The sequence below is a fragment of the Capricornis sumatraensis genome, chromosome 13 (assembly GCF_032405125.1).
Source record: "Capricornis sumatraensis isolate serow.1 chromosome 13, serow.2, whole genome shotgun sequence".
Taxonomy (NCBI): domain Eukaryota; kingdom Metazoa; phylum Chordata; class Mammalia; order Artiodactyla; family Bovidae; genus Capricornis; species Capricornis sumatraensis.
Genome location: NC_091081.1, coordinates 48,575,933 through 48,595,198, shown reverse-complemented (window position 1 = coordinate 48,595,198; position 19,266 = coordinate 48,575,933). Strand labels below are relative to the sequence as shown.

The window sequence follows — 19,266 nt, the reverse complement described above, 5'->3', positions numbered from 1 at the left end:
CTGAGCGACTGAACTGAACTGAACTGAATGGCTCTTCATGATCACATCCTTTATAAATCTTCTTGAGTATTTTAAGCATCCCATGACCATTCATGTAATCCAGTCCTGCTAGTAACTCAAAATAAGTAGCACCAGGACTTTCCTGGTGGTCCAGAGGCCATGAATCTGCACTTCCCTAGCCAGGGAACTAAGATCCCACATGCTTCACACAGCGGCCAAAAATAAATAAACAAGTAACACCAAAATGACTGAGAAGTTTGAGAAGTGAATCCTTAGTAAAGGTAATTGTTAACATGATACGTACATGGTCAAGTTGTACACTGCTTGAGAGACCTTGAAGAGATGTCCTCTCTTAAAGGACTTTCTAGTACTGCATTGGGTCCAAGTTCTAAATGTTGTATCAACAAGGGTAGGGGAGCCATAAAAGTTGTCTCCATTTTCCTGAACCACAACCTTAGGGGAGAAATGCTCTCACAGCACAAGCTGGGCTGTGTCCTCACAGTTTTGTAGCCCCCCAGCCCTAGGGAATCAGGCAGTAAAGACACCTTTCCTCTGAGAGAAGCTCACTGTCCTCATTTCCAGGAACAGTTATGGTCAGCAAAGCAGCTAATCTCACTGCCAAGAGGGAGGGAAGTCAAAGGGAGCCTCAAGTAACTTAGTACCAGGACATTCCAGGCTTTAAAATAGCTGCCTTTACCTCATGAGTCATTTGAAGAAATCTATACAGAACTTGAAAACAAGTTGTACTAGAACCTTACCCAACAGAAGCAAGATCCTGCCAGACATCTTTGCTCATTCCCTTTGTTTTTTGTTTTCCAGAGTTTCTTCCTCAGTTTAACATTTTTCCTGCTTACTCACTCACTCCCTGGATGGTTTAATTCTCCTCTGGGTATAACCCAATATGCATAGTAGATACATGGATATGCAGTTTCCTTAGCTCCTCCTCTTTCCTTCCAGCCACTGCTAGGCTCTAGTATGGCGGCATCCACGTCCCCTGACACACATCCATCCACTGGCCCCTCACGTTCTCACTGTCCCTATCTGTTGAATGACTTTACCATCCACCTAGCCATTCCCACTAGAAACCTCAGTCATCTCGCCTCCCTTGCTTATTTCTCTTCCCCGCAAAAGGATGCCTTTCAAACAGGCATCAAGTCTGGCCACTTCTGTCTGTAGAATGTTTTTAGAGTCCAGGGACTTTGCAGAAGTTTTTAGCTTGTCTCAGCCCAAAGTCTCTGTTTCCATTTATCCTCCACATCATCATCAATTTTTCTTCCAGAACAAAAATCTGATTTTATTTCTCTCCTGTTTAGTAACATTTGATAGTTACCCACCGTCTCCTTAACAGTGTAGGATTTCTCTGGTGGTCCAGTGACTGAGACTCCATGCTCTCAGTATAGAGGGGCCGGGTTTCATCCCTGGTCAGGGAACTAGATCCCACATACCGTAACTAAGACCCAGTGTGGCCAAATAATATATAAAATAGATAAATGTTTACAAAAAAAAGTGTATACAACTCTGCTATGTCCCTTCACCCTTAATCAAAACTCATCTTTCTGCTAACCCGCTCTCTTGGTTCACTTATTGTTGTTGTTGTTGTTCAGTTGTTCAGTCGTGTCTGACTCTTTGAGACCCCATGGACTGCAGCACACCAGGCTTCCCTGCCCATCACCAACTCCCGGAACTTGCTCAAACTCATGTCCATTGAGTCAGTGACGCCATCCAACCATCTCATCCTCTGTCGCCCTCTTCTCCAGCCCTCAAACTTTTCCAGCATCAGGGTCTTTTCCAATGAGTCGACTCTTCACATCAGGTAGCCAAAGGATTGGAGCTTCGGCTTCCGCACCAGTCCTTCCAATGAATATTCAGGATTGATTTCTTTTAGTATTGACTCGTTTAATCTCCTTGCTGTCCAAGGGACTCTCAAGGGTCTTCTCCAGCACCACAGTTTGAAAGCATCAATTCTCTGGTTACTCAGCCTTATAGCCAGCTTTCCCAACATCTTAGCCCAGAAGTGGTTTCTTAATGTGCTATCTAATTTTTCACTCTATTTCTTTTTCTGGGTTCTCAACATATTTTTTTTCTTCCCATTTAGGTCATGCTTTGCAAGTCTATGCTGAGGGTTTTATTTTACTATCTTATTTTATTATAATCATAAGACTATCAACCTTATCCAAGTCTGCTGTCTTGCCAGAAAGAGTTCTAAATCTGAAGTCCAGAATGCTATCCAGTCTGCTGCTGCTGCTGCTGCTGCTGCTAAGTCGCTTCAGTCATGCCCGACTCTGTGCGACCCTGTAGACGGCAGCCCACCAGGCTCCGCCGTCCCTGGGATTCTCCAGGCAAGAACACTGGAGTGGGTTACCATTTCCTTCTCCAACGCATGAAAGTGAAAAGTGAGAGTGAAGTCCGCTGAGTTGTGTCCAACTCCTAGAGACCCCATGGACTGCAGGCTACCAGGCTTCTCCATCCATGGGATTTTCCAGGCAAGAGTACTGGAGTGGGCTAGTCTTATACAATTTGGCTAGTGTTTCAGTCATGGACAATGTTGCTTTCCCAGGGTAAAGGAAATACTTGATCTACTCTTCCCACCAAAGCACTCATTTGTAATGAATTTCCTCTTCTAAAAGATGTGGAATCAGGTGTCATGGAGGCTCATTTCCTGAGCAGAGAGAGAAGTACCTTGGATTTTAAAACCAATCCTTTAATGAGAACGCTTTCTACCCACCCATCCCCAAAACAAAGGTCAAAATGAACACTTTAGTACTAAATTCTGGGTACTGTATTATTTTTGCAGATATAGCACCTGGTAGAGGAAGGGAAGTACTCTACATTTAAAAAAAATATTTCTGGGAAAAAGAATTACAGGCTCCTTAGTGGCAGCACATACACAGCTGTATGAATATTATGCATATAAATGACTGTGATAGTGAGAACTACTGAGCTGACCTGATTCAAGAAGGCATATGTCCAACTCCATCAGCTTCCAGAAGCCATTCTTCCTGCTTCTCAACTCCCACAGGCAAAAGACTGAGAAGTCTGGGGAGAAGAATCACATTGACACACACAGTATCTGTAGGTATTTATCATAGCTGAGTGGTTAATTGCTACCATTACTCCATTAGCCTACTAGATTCAAGAAGAAAAATCAACCAACAAACATTTATTGACAAGGAAAGGTTGTATCACCACCGTACCATATTAGAAACACAGTGGGAAGGCAAAAGAAGTTTAAAGACTGGAGGGGAAGATATATATTCAACAACTTATTACAATTTATTAAATAAATTAAGAATACAATAAGTAAGAAATACAGGCTGCCAACAATGGAAAACCAACACATGAATGCACACATGTGCATACACACAAAACAAAGCTTGAAATGAATCTACTTTTCTCTACCTCAAGTGACAGCTTTGTTAATTCACAAGTCATGTAAATAGCAGCTTCTATATAGAATTTCTATGTGCCCCTTTTCTGTTGTTGTTTATAGCTGCCTATAAAAGCAAGCAAACATGAGTGCTACTGATGTCACCAGGCAGGGTTGCTGCAGTAAATTTATTCAAAATGAGTAACTGTTATGGGTTCCGGTGTCAACTGACAAGCTATAGATGAATTTAAGAATTTGGATAAGCAATAGAGCACAGTGGCTGAAAGTAGGCCCCTGGAGCCAGACTGGCTTCTGTTCTATACTTATCTATACATATCTAAAAGATCCACTACTTACTAGCAGTGAAATCTCATACAATGCACCTGTAAAGATAAACAATCTCATTAACAACCTCATCGGTTGTTACGAGAATTAAATGAGTTAATACTTGTAAAGCACTTAGCTCCTGTTACAGAGGAAGTGCTCTACAAATGTCACCTATTGCTTTTACTCAAACAAGGCCAGTTTTTTAGCCAGCTGAGCACAGTAATACTGAATCACATAGACTCAAAGGAGATTATTGCAGGAGTGTATCTTGGTAAATTTATTAAGCATAGACAAGAGGGCCCAGGAATTTAATTCCACATTTGTTGTTTCTAGGGCTGAGTTTTGGTTAGACTGAGAATGACAGTATTTTCTGATCTAGAATGTGACATTACTCTAGTATTTTAACATACTCTAGTATGTTAATATGTGTAGCAGTTAAAAGCAGCGGTAGATAGTCTTCATGTATATTAGCTTTCTTTAGACCAGAAATATATTTTCAAAAAAAATACATTTTTGGGACTCCCCTGGTGGTCCAGTGGTTGAGACTTCCCCTTGCAATGAAGGGGGTGTGGGTTCAATCCCTGGTTGGGAAGCTAACATCCCACATAAAACAGAAGCAATACTGTAGCAATTCAATGAAGGCTTTAAAAATGATTCATACCAAAAAATATTTTTAAAATATATTTGTCTTACTATACGAATATATTCTGTCTGATTTAACCTAATTGTGACAAATGAAGGATAGAGGTGATAGGGTATGAGATGCTGATGGAAGCTTTTACTATGTGGAACACCTTAGATTATAAATCTCTACTGTGCTATTAATAGTTATATCATCAACAACAGTTTTTCAGACTTTGTGCTTCACTCTGCAGCATCTTGAATTTCTTCATTGGGTAATCTAAAACCGAGTTATAATGTGGACACCAACTGCACACCTCATGTTACTTGAGTTCAGCCTCAAAATTGTAAACGAAAACAGAAAATATGCTCTCTCTCTCAAAGCTGTTACTATTAAAAAAAACATAGTCAAATCAACAAAGTAGAATGAGTATATATAACCATATATCTTTTAATTAACTTTGTTTTGCACTTTAAAAAAAAACCCCACAAAACCTCATTTTAAATTCTTAATTCTAATTCTATTCTACTCAAATAGACTATAAAGGGAATACATACATAGTGCTTACTGCATTCCAGACGCTGTTCCAGTCATTAGTGAGTTCTGATTCTAATGAGAAAGCTGTATACAGTAGTTTCAGCCTTTCTATTACACAGTAACCTCAAGGAGAAGAAAATGAGGGCAAACCGCAAAGGGAAGTTCGTAGTCTATAGACCGGTGTTCTTTGCAAACCATTTATATCGGCACCCAATTTTATGAACTAAAAACCTTGTATAAATTTGTATTACTATTCTAGAAACAGAGGGGCTTATTCCTATTTTAGAGAGAGCTGGTTTTTCAGGGAGACTATGTTCCACTTGACTCCCCTGGTTGGCTCAGCGATAAAGAATTCACCTGCGCTGCAGCAATGGTGGGGCTGAGGTGGGGGGAGGGGGGTTGTGTTTCAATCCCTGAGTTGGGAAGATCCCCTGGAGAAGGAAATGGCAACCCACTCCAGTATTCTTGCCCGGGAAAGCTCATGGACAGAGGAGCCTGGCGGGCTACAGTCGACTGGGTCGCAGAGTCGGACACGACTTATCGACTATAAGCAACAACAAACGTTCCCTTGGTCTGCCTCTGATACCTATTAGCCAATGAAACCGTCCCCATTCTGCTACTGCGGGACAGAAGCAACGACGGGCAAGGAATAATACCCTTAAAGCATAGATCAGTTGTCAGGACAGCCACGAGAACTGAGAAGAGCGCAGGAGTCGCCGGAACCGAGTTTTCCCCAGCGACCCCGGCCCGGACTGGGGGGCGGAGCACCTACGGGCTGCAGAAGGGGCGGAGCACGTTTCGGGCGAGGCTCTGGAGGCGGGGTCGGGGGGACTCGGGGGCGGGTCTCCCGGGAGCTGTGGCGACGACCTCCACGGACGCCGGGCGTGTACGCAGGCTCGGTGGGCCGCCGGGAGCGGCCAGCGTTCCACGGAGAGAACTGCTGACGGGTCACAGGCTGTGGGCACGATGAGACCCGGAGAGGAGCGGCCGGTGGAAGGGGGTGCCTGCGCCAGCGTCTCCGATCTGGAGCTGCTGAAGCTGCGCGCAGCGGAGTGCATCGACGCGGCGGCCGAGCGCCTGGGGGCCCTGAGCCGCTCCATCTGGAGCGAGCCCGAGCTGGCCTACGAGGAGCATCACGCCCACGGAGTGCTGACGCGCTTCTTCCAGAGCGAGACCCCGGCCGGGTCGTGGACCGTGCAGCCGCACTACCAGCTGGCCACGGCCTTCCGCGCCGAGTGGGGGTCGCCGAGGGGCTGGGCGGCGCCGCGCCCGCTGCACCTGGGCTTTCTATGCGAGTACGACGCGTTGCCCGGCATCGGGCACGCCTGCGGCCACAACCTGATCGCCGAGGTCGGGGCGGCGGCCGCCCTGGGCTTGAAGGGGGCCCTGGAGAGCCTCGCTGGACTGCCTCTGCCGGTGAAGGTGAGGTGGGACCCGGGAGTGGGGCTCTCTTTGCCTGCCCAGTCCGGGACCGACCGGAAAAGGGCGGCAGCTGGCGCTTCCCTTGCGCATCAGTCCCTTCCCACCCCGGGGCGGGTGTAAGAGACAGCGCTCGATGTCCTGGCCTTTGCTATAGTGGGCAGAATCCCTGGATCAAAATCAGTAGTTCATGAGTTGCCGACCTAGCGACATTTTACAGATTTTTAATTTTTCTCTCCAGTATGTGAAGTGAAGTCACTCAGTCGTGTCCGACTCTTCGTGACCCCACGGACTGTAGCCTACCAGGCTTCTCCGTCCATGGGATTTTCCAGACAAGAGTACTGGAGTGGATTGCCATTTCCTTCTCCAGGGGAATCTTCCCTACCCAGCGATCGTACCCAGGTCTCCCACATTGTAGGCAGATGCTTTTACCGTCTGAGCCAGGGAAGTCTCTCCTGTATAGCTGTGAACAATTGAGTCGACTTTCTCCCTTAGGAAAGAACCTTAGAACCAAGCCTGGTTTTCGTGATGGCTTATTTTTGGTAACGGGCAATCGCAATTGGCTGACACGCTTGTGCAATCTCTAGAAGGAAGTAGTTATTGCAGGGAGACCTGCAGACCCTCCTTGTTAGACTCCAAAATTTTTTTGTGTGTGTGGCAGTTCTAGAAGCTGTTGTGATTAGAATCATTGGAGTTTGGATAAGAAATGTTCAGCCATTAGAACTACAAAACCTCTAGAAGTATACAGAAAATGGGAGGAGAGTGACCATTAAGAATATAGATGAGTTGATCCTTAAGTCTTAAAGTTTATTTAGCGATTTTAAGAAATTAACTAGAAATTAAACAGGGAAATGTTGCTTATGTTAGCCATAGGGCAAGTTTAATCTTGTGTTACTCTGTTTTTCCAGATTGTATATTCTTCATTCTGTGAGCTAAGATTCAGTCGGCACCATTTCGGTTAAGGGGAAGACTGGTGTTATATTTCATATTCTTTAGCCCATTTTTTCCAGCGTCAGTAACCTCTCTCTTTTATTCTAACAGTTCCATCTTTTGTGGCTTTTTCTGTTTAGCTGCCTTCTCTTTTCTGCCTCTGACTGGGCCTTTGTTTTTCATCCAGCTAGGATTTTGTTTTGTTTGGGGGAGGAGGTATCCTTTGCTGTTGCATGAAGCACTGGAGAGGTTTAGCTTTAACCAGGTTTATGAAAGATTCAGAGAAGTCAGCAAGATTTAACCTGAAAAGTCATCAGATTTCTTGATCCAAATGTTAAAGAGTAAAAAGCAGCTTAATATAAGAGTTTGAATGCCTGGAAATATACACACTTCTGATTTTGAACCATAATACTCAGATTTAGAAGGTTATCTGTCTTACCTGAAAATGGAGTTTATGTTGATTCTCTTTGCAAGCCAAGACTTTTTCCAACTTGTTTCATTGTGTTCTTATACGTGACCTTGAAAGTGTATTAGTTGTTTATAGATAATTTGTCTTTACTTTTAAAAATTGTTTGAAGAAGTTAAAGTTTAAATATCAAAGTAAAATGTTTATTCTGTAAAGTTCTCTTTTGTTTAATTAGGTGTTTGGTGACCAATAAATCTGCCTGGTTGAGCTGGTGGAATCGAATTAGTAAGTTTGTGTAACAGTTGGCCGTTTCTAACTGTGGTATTAAGATTTATTTAATACTTTTCATAAAGGATTAATGTGTTAAGACCTTTTAAAGAGGTAGTTTAGTAAAGAAACAAAGTTCAGGCCTGAAGGTCAAGATATTTATCCCAGCTCTGCCTTAAGACTTGCTCTGTGACCTGGGGCAAGACCCTTCACTCCCTGCCTCAAAACCACCTTAAAATGATGACATGGATCTCTTACCTACCTCACAGGGTTGTTGTGAGGATAACTAGTAAGTAACTAGAAAGTTCCTTACAATAAAGTGATTATGAATCATTATATACATATACTGAAAGATAATCAAATAAAAGCTTTAAGAAATAACTCCTAAATAATTTTGAGGGACTTAGTATATAGTACTTATCTTTTTTCATCTTTGACATTAGTTATATAAAGTTGCGTTAGAGGATTGGGAAAATTTCCTGTAGAGGTTTTAGTACATACTTTGCAATAAATTGGTATAATGATGTCAACTGCAAGTTTGTGATTAATTTAGCACCATAGATTTATGCCCACTGCATAATTTAAGAGTCAGAGAACAAAATCTCTCTTCATAGTTTGATGTAGATTGTGAATATATATGCAAGGAAATCTGACTGACATTTCCTACTAGGAATTTTTGTCCCTCTGACACAGGTATTTCTTTCTAGGTAATTGTGCTGGGAACCCCTGCAGAGGAAGATGGTGGTGGCAAAATTGATTTAATTGAAGCCGGGGCTTTCAAAAATCTTGATGTTGTTTTTATGGCCCATCCATCTCAAGAGAATGCTGCTTATCTACCTGATGTTGCTGAGCATGAGTGAGTAATCAAGTTGAAAGAAACTTATTATTCATTTATTTTGATATCTGAGTGCATCATTGAAGTGGTTTAAATTTTTACATCAGAAGTTTCAACCATAGTAGTTAATGGTCCAGTCAGTAGTCTGGTTCCAAGGAGCCACTGCTCAGGTGCTTCAGGAAAACCCTACATTTTCTGCAGTAGCTAGAGAGTAATAGAGGAACCAACCCAGCAGGGCTAGTGATAGTTCAGTGCTAAGGATAGTTCAGTTATCCTACCTCTGTCCGCACCCCCTGTTTTCAGAGGGTGAGTATTTTAACTGTCCTGGTGTCTTTGGCCTTATCACCAGGAACTGGTGTTGTGACAGGAGGAAGAATCTTTCATCTTTGGTTTCAAGGATGATGTGTAGTAGTACACCTCTGGAAAACCTTAGAGATTAGAGATCTCTGCCAATACCTCTGGCTAGAAGGGGCCAGTGACTGCAGGCAGGCTTCCCAGTCCATTAGCCTTCTAGGATTTAGGGTTAGATAGGTTTATTGGCCTTGATCCTGAAGTCAGCCCTTTTGGCCTCAGGCCTTTTCTTAGTATCTGACTTCTTAAATTTTCATTGGCCATCTTTTAAGGTGGAAAGAGAACAAGAACAAAAATTTTTAAAAATTACTCTATTTATGCTAAAAATCTATAACAATAAATAAAGCACTGTGTCCCTATTACTCACCTTCCCCACATCCAGTCCTTTTCTAGAGATATATATTCTTCTAGAACTTTTTTTTTTCTTCTAGAACTTTTAGGGTATATTGATAGCCATAAAATAGGTACACGTATAAATTAAATTTTAAAGGAGGATTCCCCAAAAAAGATTCTTCTAAATATATTGTTGATCTTGCTCTTGCTTTTTAAATTAAACAATATGTCTTGAATATCATTGCATATCACTTTTTAAATATGTTTTTAAGCCTAAAATACTAATGCTAATATAAAACAAGCATTAACATTTCTTTTCCTGTAGTTTAGTGCTTTAATTGTACATAGATTTGAATCCTAGAAAAAATAGTGCTAGAATCTTTTTCATAAAGGACATTCTTTTCCATTTTATAATATTTGTCACCAGTTTTGTTAAAATTCCAGTTTATGGGTAATGGTGATAAGATATATATTGAGGAAATAACAAGTATCCTAAAATTTTTAAAATGTATTTTACTTGAATGCTTTTACTTGTTTTTGTTTTGCTAATTGAATGTTTGGAATCAGTAAAGAATTGTCATGAGCCTCCTGAATCTACTCATTAAAAAAAAAATCTAAGTGACTTTTTATTAATTTACACATGGGTCCTATTATTCAGGCTTAAAAAGTATTATCTAAGCAAGTCATCTTTGTAAATAACTATTTAATATGCAATCCTTTCTCTAAACCTTCAGTTCAGTTTAGTTGCTCAGTCGTGTCCAACTCTTTGCAACCCCATGGGCTCCAGCACGCCAGGCCTTCCTGTCCATCACCAACTTCCGGAGTTTACTCAAACTCATGTCCATTGAGTCAATGATGCCATCCAGCCATCTCATCCTCTGTCGTCCCCTTCTCCTCCAGCCTTCAATCTTTCCCAGCATCAGGGTCTTTTCCAGTGAGTCAGTGCTTCGCATCAGGTGGCCAAAGTATTGGAGTTTCAGCTTCAGCATCAGTCCTTCCAATGAATATTCAGGACTGATATCCTTTAGAATGGACTGGTTGGATCTCCTTGCAGTCCAAGGGACTCTCCAACACCACAGTTCAAATGCATCAATTCTTTGGCGCTCAGCTTTCTTCACAGTCCAACTCTCACATCTACACATGACTACTGGAAAAACCATAGCTTTGACTAGATGGACCTTTGTTGGCAAAGCAATGTCTCTGCTTTTTAATATGCTGTCTAGGTTGGTCATAACTTTCCTTCCAAGGAGTAAGCGTCTTTTAATTTCATGGCTGCAGTCACCATCTGCAGTGATTTTGGAGTCCAAAAAAATAAAGTCTGTCACTGTTTCCACCGTTTCCCCATCTATTTGCCATGAAGTGATGGGACCAGATGCCATGATCTTCGTTTTCTGAATGTTGAGCTTTAAGCCAACTTTTTCACTCTCTTCTTTCACTTTCATCAAGAGGCTCTTTAGTTCTTCACTTTCTGCCAGAAGGGTGGTATCATCTGCATATCTGGGGTTATTGATATTTCTTCCAGCAATCTTGATTCCAGCTTGTGCTTCCTCCAGCCCAGCGTTTCTCATGATGTACTCTGCATAGAAGTTAAATAAGCAGGGTGACAATATACAGCCTTTATGTACTCCTTCCCCGATTTGGAACCAGTCTGTTGTTCCATGTCCAGTTCTAACTGTTGCTTCCTGACCTGCATACAAATTTCTCAAGAGGCAGGTCAGGTGGTCTGGTATTCTCATCTTTCAGACTTTTCCACAGTTTATTGTGATCCACATAGTCAAAGGCTTTGGCATAGTCAATAAAGCAGCAATAGATGTTTTTCTGAAACTCTATTGCTTTGTCAGTGATCCAGCGGATGTTGGCAATTTGATCTCTGGTTCCTCTGCCTTTTCTAAAACCAGCTTGCATATCTGGAAGTTCATGGTTCACTGAAGCCTGGCTTGGAGAATTTTGAGCATTACTTTACTAGCGTGTGAGATGAGTACAATTGTGCAGTAGTTTGAGCATTCTTTGGCATTGCCTTTCTTTGGGATTGGAATGAAAACTGACCTTTTCCAGTCCTGTGGCCACTGTTGAGTTTCCCAAATTTGCTGGCATTTTGAGTGCAGCACTTTGACAGCATCATCTTTTAGGATTTGAAATAGCTCAACTGGAATTCCATTACCTCCACTAGCTTTGTTCGTAGTGATACTTCCTAAGGCCCACTTGACTTCGCATTCCAGGATATCTGGCTCTAGGTTGGTGATCACACCATTGTGATTACCTGGGTCGTGAAGGTCTTTTTTGTATAGTTCTTCTGTGTATTCTTGCCGTCTCTTTTTATTATCTTCTGCTTCTGTTAGATCCATACCATTTCTGTCCTTTATCGAGCCCATCTTTGCATGAAATGCTCCCTTGGTATCTCTGATTTTCTTGAAGAAATCTCTAGTCTTTCCCATTCTGTTGTTTTCCTCTGTTTCTTTGCATTGATCACTGAGGAAGGCTTTCTTATCTCTCCTTGCTATTCTTTGGAACTCTGCATTCAAATGGGTTTACCTTTCCTTTTCTCCTTTGCCTTTTGCTTCTGTTCTATTCACAGCTATTTGTAAGGTCTCCTCAGAGGACCGTTTTGCCTTTTTGTGTTTCTTTTTCTTGGGAATGGTCTTGATCCCTGCTTCCTATACAGTGTCACAAACCTCCATCCATAGTTCTTCAGGCCCTCTGTCTATCAGATCTAATCCCTTGAAATTTGTTTTTTCTTGTATCTGAGTAGTTAGACTAGCATGAGAACTATTTGAAAGTGAGAAAACAGTGTATAAAATTTTAAGGCATTAGTGATATGGGTATTCTGGAACATTAATAAAGTGTTGAACAGGAACAGCTGACTTAAAGCAAGAGTATTTTATAACTGTGAGTTTAATCTGATTTTTAGAGGTTTTCTTAACGCATTTCAAATATTACATCCTGGGAATTCTCTGGCAGTCCACTGGTTAGAACTCTGTGCACTCACTGCTAAGGGCACAGAATTTGATCCCTACTCAGAGAGCTAAAAATCCATAAGCTGGGTGGCTCTGCAAAAAAAAAAAAGTAAAAATAAAAAGACACACACACACAAAGTGACCTCCTTTTTGTCTTTCCTTGACCTTTCCCCGCCCCTAAGACAGAATTATCTGAGTTTCTGCAGACGTTTGATACAGAACTGTCACAATACAGTGTAGAAGACAGGAGCCATCTTTTTTTGCAATACCAGCACTTAATACAGTATTGGATTGTTTATTTAAATTTAATGGTGTACAGATTTAATTTGAAGAGGAGTTTGAGCAAAATTCTTTTTTGGACTGCCTTTGTGTTAATTCCTATATTACATATAAATTAGAACTAAGATATGTAAATTGATACATTATTGCTATAAATAATTTGCAAATAAAAATTCCAGCAGTGTGAATTAATTTTGAATAATAATTGGATTTTCTTTGTTTAGTGATATTGAAAAAAGTAATTCCTAATGATGTTTTCATTTCCTAGTGTGACTGTGAAGTACTATGGTAAAGCGTCTCATGCTGCTGCTTATCCCTGGGAAGGGCTGAATGCGTTAGATGCTGCTGTCCTCGCTTACAACAATCTGTCTGTGTTAAGACAGCAACTGAAACCAACCTGGAGAGTTCATGGTACAAATGTCAGATACTTTGGGTAATAGATGGTGCTTAATATATTTGAGTGCAATGCAATTCTTTAATAGACTATTTGATGAAAAAAATTGGGGTTTAAAATAAATACATAAATTTTTTTTAATGTAAAAAAAAATTGGGAACATTTTATGTACTCTGTGAATATTCAAAAAATTTTTTAACATTTTCAGAAATTCCTGGGGCAGGATAGTAGATGTTTGTTTACATGTGATTAAGATTATTTGTACATAAATAGAATGGTCATTTTGAGTGTTAGAGCTGATGTTTTTATGTAGGGATATATGTTCTTTTTGTTGGTATTTGAAAGTTAGAACTTGATTTCCCAGTTATCCTGTTTCTTGATAACAAAATTTCATTGTTTTCTCATTTTAAAAAAATTGATGGTTACTGGTTTTATATATTCAAGTGCTGTTAATCCTAAGTAAAAGTATTATGCTTAATTTAAAATTATGTGTAGCACCTTAATGTAAATACAGTAATAAAGTACTGTCTTGAAGTTGCAGATTTATTTTTTAGTTTATTCCCTTATGCTTTGGGAAATTATTATACTTCAAATCTCTTCTTTACCCGATTTTGCTGTACTCTAAAATTAATTCGTAATTGCACTTTTACCAATTTTCTACTTTAGTTTCTTTGAAAGGACCAAACATGAATATGTAAAAATACTTTTAAAAAAAGCAGGTCATAAAATATTAGGCTTTGCTTATTTATTTTAGTTATTATTTTGAATGGATACATCTTCCTTCTTAGTGTAGTTCCAAATAAATGCATTTGTTTTGACAGTGGAGAGTATACTTTGTAATCTTTGATTTGTATTGGTTTCTTATTGACGTAAAAATATTCTCAAATATTTCCCCAGAGCCAAATGCCATTTGAAGCAGGATTCCTAAGATATGAGGGTAATTATAGAACCTCATACCATTGGGGTTTTTCCTTATGTCAAAAGTTTAGCAAAATATGCAACTGTAAGAAAGCCCACTGAAATCAAAGTCTCTTTCAGAAGGCTAACAATACTTGTAAAAATTTCTGACAGTTTCTTTTTAGTCAAGAATCATAATTTCTTAACATCATGTAAATTCCTCAGGCTAAAGTACATATAGACAGTTATTTTATTTTTCCTATTAGCCAGTAAGTATCACACTATGCATAGAAACTTGTATAACATCAAAATCTTGATTGGTGTATATGGGAAGATAATAAGTTTAAACTATTTTTCTGTATATATGTTTTGGCTGAAAAAATTTATGGCTGTATTTAAACTAAAGGAATGGTCTCCAAGCTCCAAGTTCAATTCCAGTAATTTGGTTCTTTTTATAGGTATAATAAAAAATGGTGGTGTAAAACCCAATATCATTCCCTCTTATTCTGAGTTAATCTATTACTTCCGTGCACCCTCAATGAAAGAACTTCCAGTTTTGACCAAAAAGGCAGAAGATTGCTTCAGAGCTGCAGCTTTGGCTACTGGGTGCACAGTAAGAACTTTTAAGAGTTAATCTAAGTTATAATCAGAAGTATATATGTGGGCTGGGACTGTTTATGTTAAGTTACATTAGAACCTAATTTTGCCTTTCTTTCATTTGGCAGTGTCTTGAATATGCTAAAATCAGTTGATTTGAAAGTCTTTCATTCTTATTTATTTTACTCGGTGTTCGCCTAGGGAAGACCACAGTTGTCTTATCGCACAGGACTTAGAATAACTGGTATTGCTGAGCTAGAATCCCTGCCTTTCTGCAAGTTATATTTTTCCTTATTGGCAGTTATGCTTTTAGAATTGCTCTATACAGTTGCTATGAAGGCAACTTTACGGCAAAATCAGCCAGACCGATCTTTTGCTTTTATTCCTCTTGTCACGGTCACTGCTTTTGATATCACATTTTACACCCTTTTCTTTTGTGTGGCCCTAACTCCTTATTATAGTTACAGATGATTTTGCTGCTTTTGTCTTTTAACCTTCCTACTAGCTTTCAAGTGGTGATCTACTACTTTTACCATGTATTGACCTTTGGCAATGAGATTTTTCCTTTTGTAATTTTCATATTTTTAGTCATGGCCTTTTTTTTTTTTTTTTTGCTTAAACAGTCCTTCAGACATTTCTTAGAAAGTTGGGGCTTTGTGATACTGAACTCTTAGCTTTTGCTTGTCTGTGAAACTTTTGATCTCTGCTTCAAATCTGAAGGGAAGCTTGGTCAGGAGAGTATTCTTGGTTGTAGGTTTTCCCTCCCATCACGTGAAGTATATTGTGCCACTCCCTCTGGCCTGCAGAGTTTCTGCTGAAAAGTCAGCTGATAGTCTTATGGGAATTCCCTTGTAGGTAACTTGTTGCTTTTCTCTTTTGCTTTTTAACATTCTGTCTTCATCTTTAATTTTTGCTGTTTAATGACAGCATGGTCCTTTTCGGGTTGATCCTGTTTGGTATTCTCTGTGTTTCCTGGACTAGCTGTCTGTTTATTTTCCCAGATTAGGGAAGTTTTCAGCTATTATGTCTTCAAGTGTGTTCTCTGCTCCTTTCTCTCTCTCTTCTCCTTTTGGGATCCCTATAATACAAATGTTAATACTCTTGATGTTGTCCCAAAGGGTTCTTAAACTGTCTTCATTTTTAAAAATTCATTGTTCTTTTTTCTTTTCAGCTTGAGTGATTATCACTACTTTGTCTTCCACTTTGCTCATCCGTTACTCTGTTATCATTTAACCTACTGTTGATTTCTTCTAGTGTATTTATTTCAGTTACTGTATTCTTTAGCTCTGTGTAGTTCTTTTTTATATTTTCCAACTCTTTGTTTAAAACTTCTCATTCTGTTCATCCATTCTTCTCCTGAGTTCTTTGAGTTTATGATTATTACTTTAAATATCTTATCAGATAGATTGCTTATCTCCTCTTATATTTAAATAGTCTTTTAATAATTTTTATGTTTTGGCTGACTTATAGTATCTGTTGGGCTTCCCTGGTAGCTCAGCTCATAAAGAATCCACCTGCAATAAGGGAAACCTGGGTTCAATCCCTGGGTTGGGAAGATCCCCTGGAGAAGGGAACAGCTACCAACTCCAGCATTCTGGCCTGGAGAATTCCTTGGAGTTGCAAAGAGTCAGACACAACTGTGCAACTTAGTATGTTTAGATTTTCATTGTTTCTAACTTAGATGTTGCTAAGAGTAGAATAATTATTATCTCTGCCATTTTATAATTGGTTTTTGCTAATGTTATTGGAATTATCTTTAGTTTGTGGGAATATTGCCCGTTTTTTATTTAATAAAATCTAAATCTGTAAATCCTCTTAACTGGGCACATGTAAACTGCTTCTGTATCTTAACGCACTGAAATTAATAAAAGAGGACCGTAGTCAACCCCTCTGCACTGCGGATCCTCTGTCTTTCTCTTAAAGTACTTTATACCTTCCAGGCCAGGTAGTGGTGTCAGTGTCAGTTTGTACACTACTGCTGCTGCTAAGTCGCTTCAGTCGTGCCCAACTCTGTGTGACACCATAGACAGCAGCCCACCAGGCTCCGCCGTCCCTGGAACTCTCCAGGCAAGAACACTGGAGTGGGTTGCCATTTCCTTCTCCAATGCAGGAAAGTAAAAAGTGAAAGTGAAGTCGCTCAGTTGTGTCTGACTCTTAGCAACCCCATGGACTGCAGCCTACCAGGCTCCTCTGTCCATGGGATTTTCCAGGCTGAAAATTAGTGAATTTTGCTTTGTCTTTTAAGGGCTGTAGCCTAGAGCAGTGTTTCTTATGTGGCTTTGGGACCCCTGCCTCAGAATTACTTGGGGGTGCTGGTTAAAGTGGAGATTCCTGGCTGCCCCCACTCCTGGCTTAGGGGACTGAAACTGAGGCTTACTGGTTGGTAGAACTAGGTGACCTTGTGTGCTTTGGTTCATGTAAAGCATAAAGGAGATAGGGTCCTAGGAACTCTCTTTAGAGAAAAATGTATTTTTTTTTAAGTAAACATTTGAGAGAGTTTATATCATGAAGGGGAGGCGCCTCCTTTTAAAACTTCTTTCTGTTAGAGAACCAGTGCTGGTTTGAAAATTAGATTGTGAATTCAAATTTCTTAATTTTAACTTTGTGTTATAATTTTTATTAGGTGGAAATTAATGGTGGAGCACATGATTATTACAATGTTCTTCCCAATAAGAGTCTGTGGAAAACTTACGTTGAAAATGGAAAAAAGCTGGGAATAGACTTCATTTCAGAAGATGCTATGTTCAATGGCCCTTCAGGTAATTAAGTTCTTTCAAACATACCATGCTGTTTGAGGAAGGGAAGTACCAGCCAAGGTTAAATGGTTTTGCTTAACAACTTTGGAGGTTGGGGGAAGTATTGCTTATGCTTTTTAATGACACTTTTTTACAAACTTAATGGTTAGGAGAAAGACATTAAAGAACTCTTCAGTGAATGCAGAATGTCAGATTTGCTTTTAGAAACAGCCAACCTACTCTTGACTTTATATTCTAAGTGTTTCTAGTGTTTAAATTTTCGTAGTTATAATTTTTAAGTAAGCTACTTAAAGGGGAAATCAAAATTTAAGGACTTGGTTATATGGGGACAGTTTCAGTTTCTGAGAAATAACAAACAACTATTAGAATTTAAACACTCATAAGTATATCAGGTCATTTTATTTTATTTTTTTTCCTTTAAAGAGCATTATTGTTAACATGTTTACATGTTAAAATGTATCTCCTAAAATACAGTAGATGTTGATGATGTAGACTCAGGTGGACTTAGAGATAAAAACAGGATTTTGATGTCATTCAACGAGATAAGAGTTCAAGGGAAAGAGCAGGCTGAAGTAGGGTAGGTTGGTATAAATTATGCATTTGTTAAATTTGAGGTGTTCACAGGACTTCTCAGGAAAGCTGTGTAGTAGCCTATTCCATAAGTTGTCTGGGTTGAGACTTAGGGGTTGTCAACACATGAGAGGTGATTGAAGACATAGGTTTCAATGTTGAGGAGGTTGCCTGACGACACAGAGGAAGGAGTAACCCAGAGATGAAGCCCTAGGGATCACCAGTGCTCAGGAAACAGGCAACAGAAGTGACTAGAGAGGGAGTCATAGAGAAAGCCAGACAGTCAGTAGATAGTGGAGTCATGGAAAACAAAAGAGTAGAGAATTTCTGGAAGGAAAGGATTTGTAAATCATGCCAGGTGTATAGAGATTAAGGTACAGGTACTCCATTGGACTAGCAATTAAAAATTCATGATTTGTCTTACCTTTCCAAGGATCTACCGATTTTGGAAATGTTTCTTTTGTGGTTCCTGGGATTCATCCATATTTTTACATTGGGTCTAATGCCTTGAATCATACAGAACAATATACTGAAGCTGCAGGTAAGTGTTGATGTTTTGACATGAGCGCTTTTTGTAGTGGTAGCTGCCTTTCTGACTGCTTAGTTTAGCTCATTATCACTTCTTTACTGAACACCTCAGAAAATACTATATTGTGGTGATCAGTGGAGAGGCAATTTAGATATTTAGAGCTAACCTGAAAATGAATAAATTAGTTGTAACACATATGCTGCTGCTTATCTTTATTTAACTTCTCTCCTCTTTAGGATCACAAGAAGCTCAGTTCTACACTTTAAGAACAGCCAAAGCTCTGGCAATGACTGCACTGGATGTTATTTTTAAACCAGAGTTGCTGGAAAGAATCAGAGAGGACTTCAAATTGAAACTTCAAGAAGAACAGTTTTAAATACAGTAGAATAAAAGGAGGGTTTAGGAGCTTCTTACAGATCATTCAGAAGAAGTGGTGATTTTTTTTCCTGTAGTCTTTTTTAATGAGCGAGGAAGGCATGGCTTGTTTTTCAGTCTTAAAGGAGTCAAATTCCTCTTACCTGAAAAGTGAGGACACAACGTGGAAAAACATATTACCTCATATCTACGGTGAAAATTTTGCAAATCTGTGTCTGATGAAATTGTGACCTTTCAGAGCTGGCATTTCATAAACAACCTAAATGACACATGGTTTATCGGTGATAATATTTTATAAAGCCATATGTTGTATGAGTGTATTTTAAAAGATCCAAGAGATTTCAGGCCTTACATTCATAATGGGCACATGAAAGATATTTTTGGTATTGGTTGGTAACACTGTTCTATAAAGTTGTTTAAAAATTCCTGTTCTAAATTTAGGGAAGATTCATTTGGAATATCTGACTGATCTGTTTTGGTCTAGAGACTCTTTTCATTGATAATAAAAGTAGGCTTTTAAT

At 39.6% G+C, this 19,266-nt stretch overlaps 1 protein-coding gene across 1 annotated transcript; it reads left to right on the top strand.

The window, feature by feature from the left end:
• Window positions 1-5,819: 5,819 nt before the first annotated feature.
• Window positions 5,820-18,826, top strand: PM20D2 (peptidase M20 domain containing 2). The gene is made up of 7 exons (XM_068985479.1): window positions 5,820-6,275; window positions 8,583-8,731; window positions 12,896-13,038; window positions 14,377-14,531; window positions 17,139-17,274; window positions 18,275-18,382; window positions 18,607-18,826. Exons 1-7 carry the CDS (start codon window positions 5,820-5,822, stop codon window positions 18,744-18,746), a joined length of 1,287 nt encoding a protein of 428 aa, XP_068841580.1. The 3' UTR covers window positions 18,747-18,826.
• Window positions 18,827-19,266: the final 440 nt, after the last annotated feature.

What these genes read in the sequence shown, in the direction of transcription:
- PM20D2 (XM_068985479.1), top strand. Translation starts at nt 5,820, where the DNA reads ATGAGACCCGGAGAGGAGCGGCCGGTGGAAGGGGGTGCCTGCGCCAGC. An exon ending in ACCAACCTGGAGAGTTCATG is followed by an intron (nt 13,039 to 14,376) that starts GTACAAATGTCA and finishes TTCTTTTTATAG; the next exon opens with GTATAATAAAAAATGGTGGT. An exon ending in CTTTGGCTACTGGGTGCACA is followed by an intron (nt 14,532 to 17,138) that starts GTAAGAACTTTT and finishes AATTTTTATTAG; the next exon opens with GTGGAAATTAATGGTGGAGC.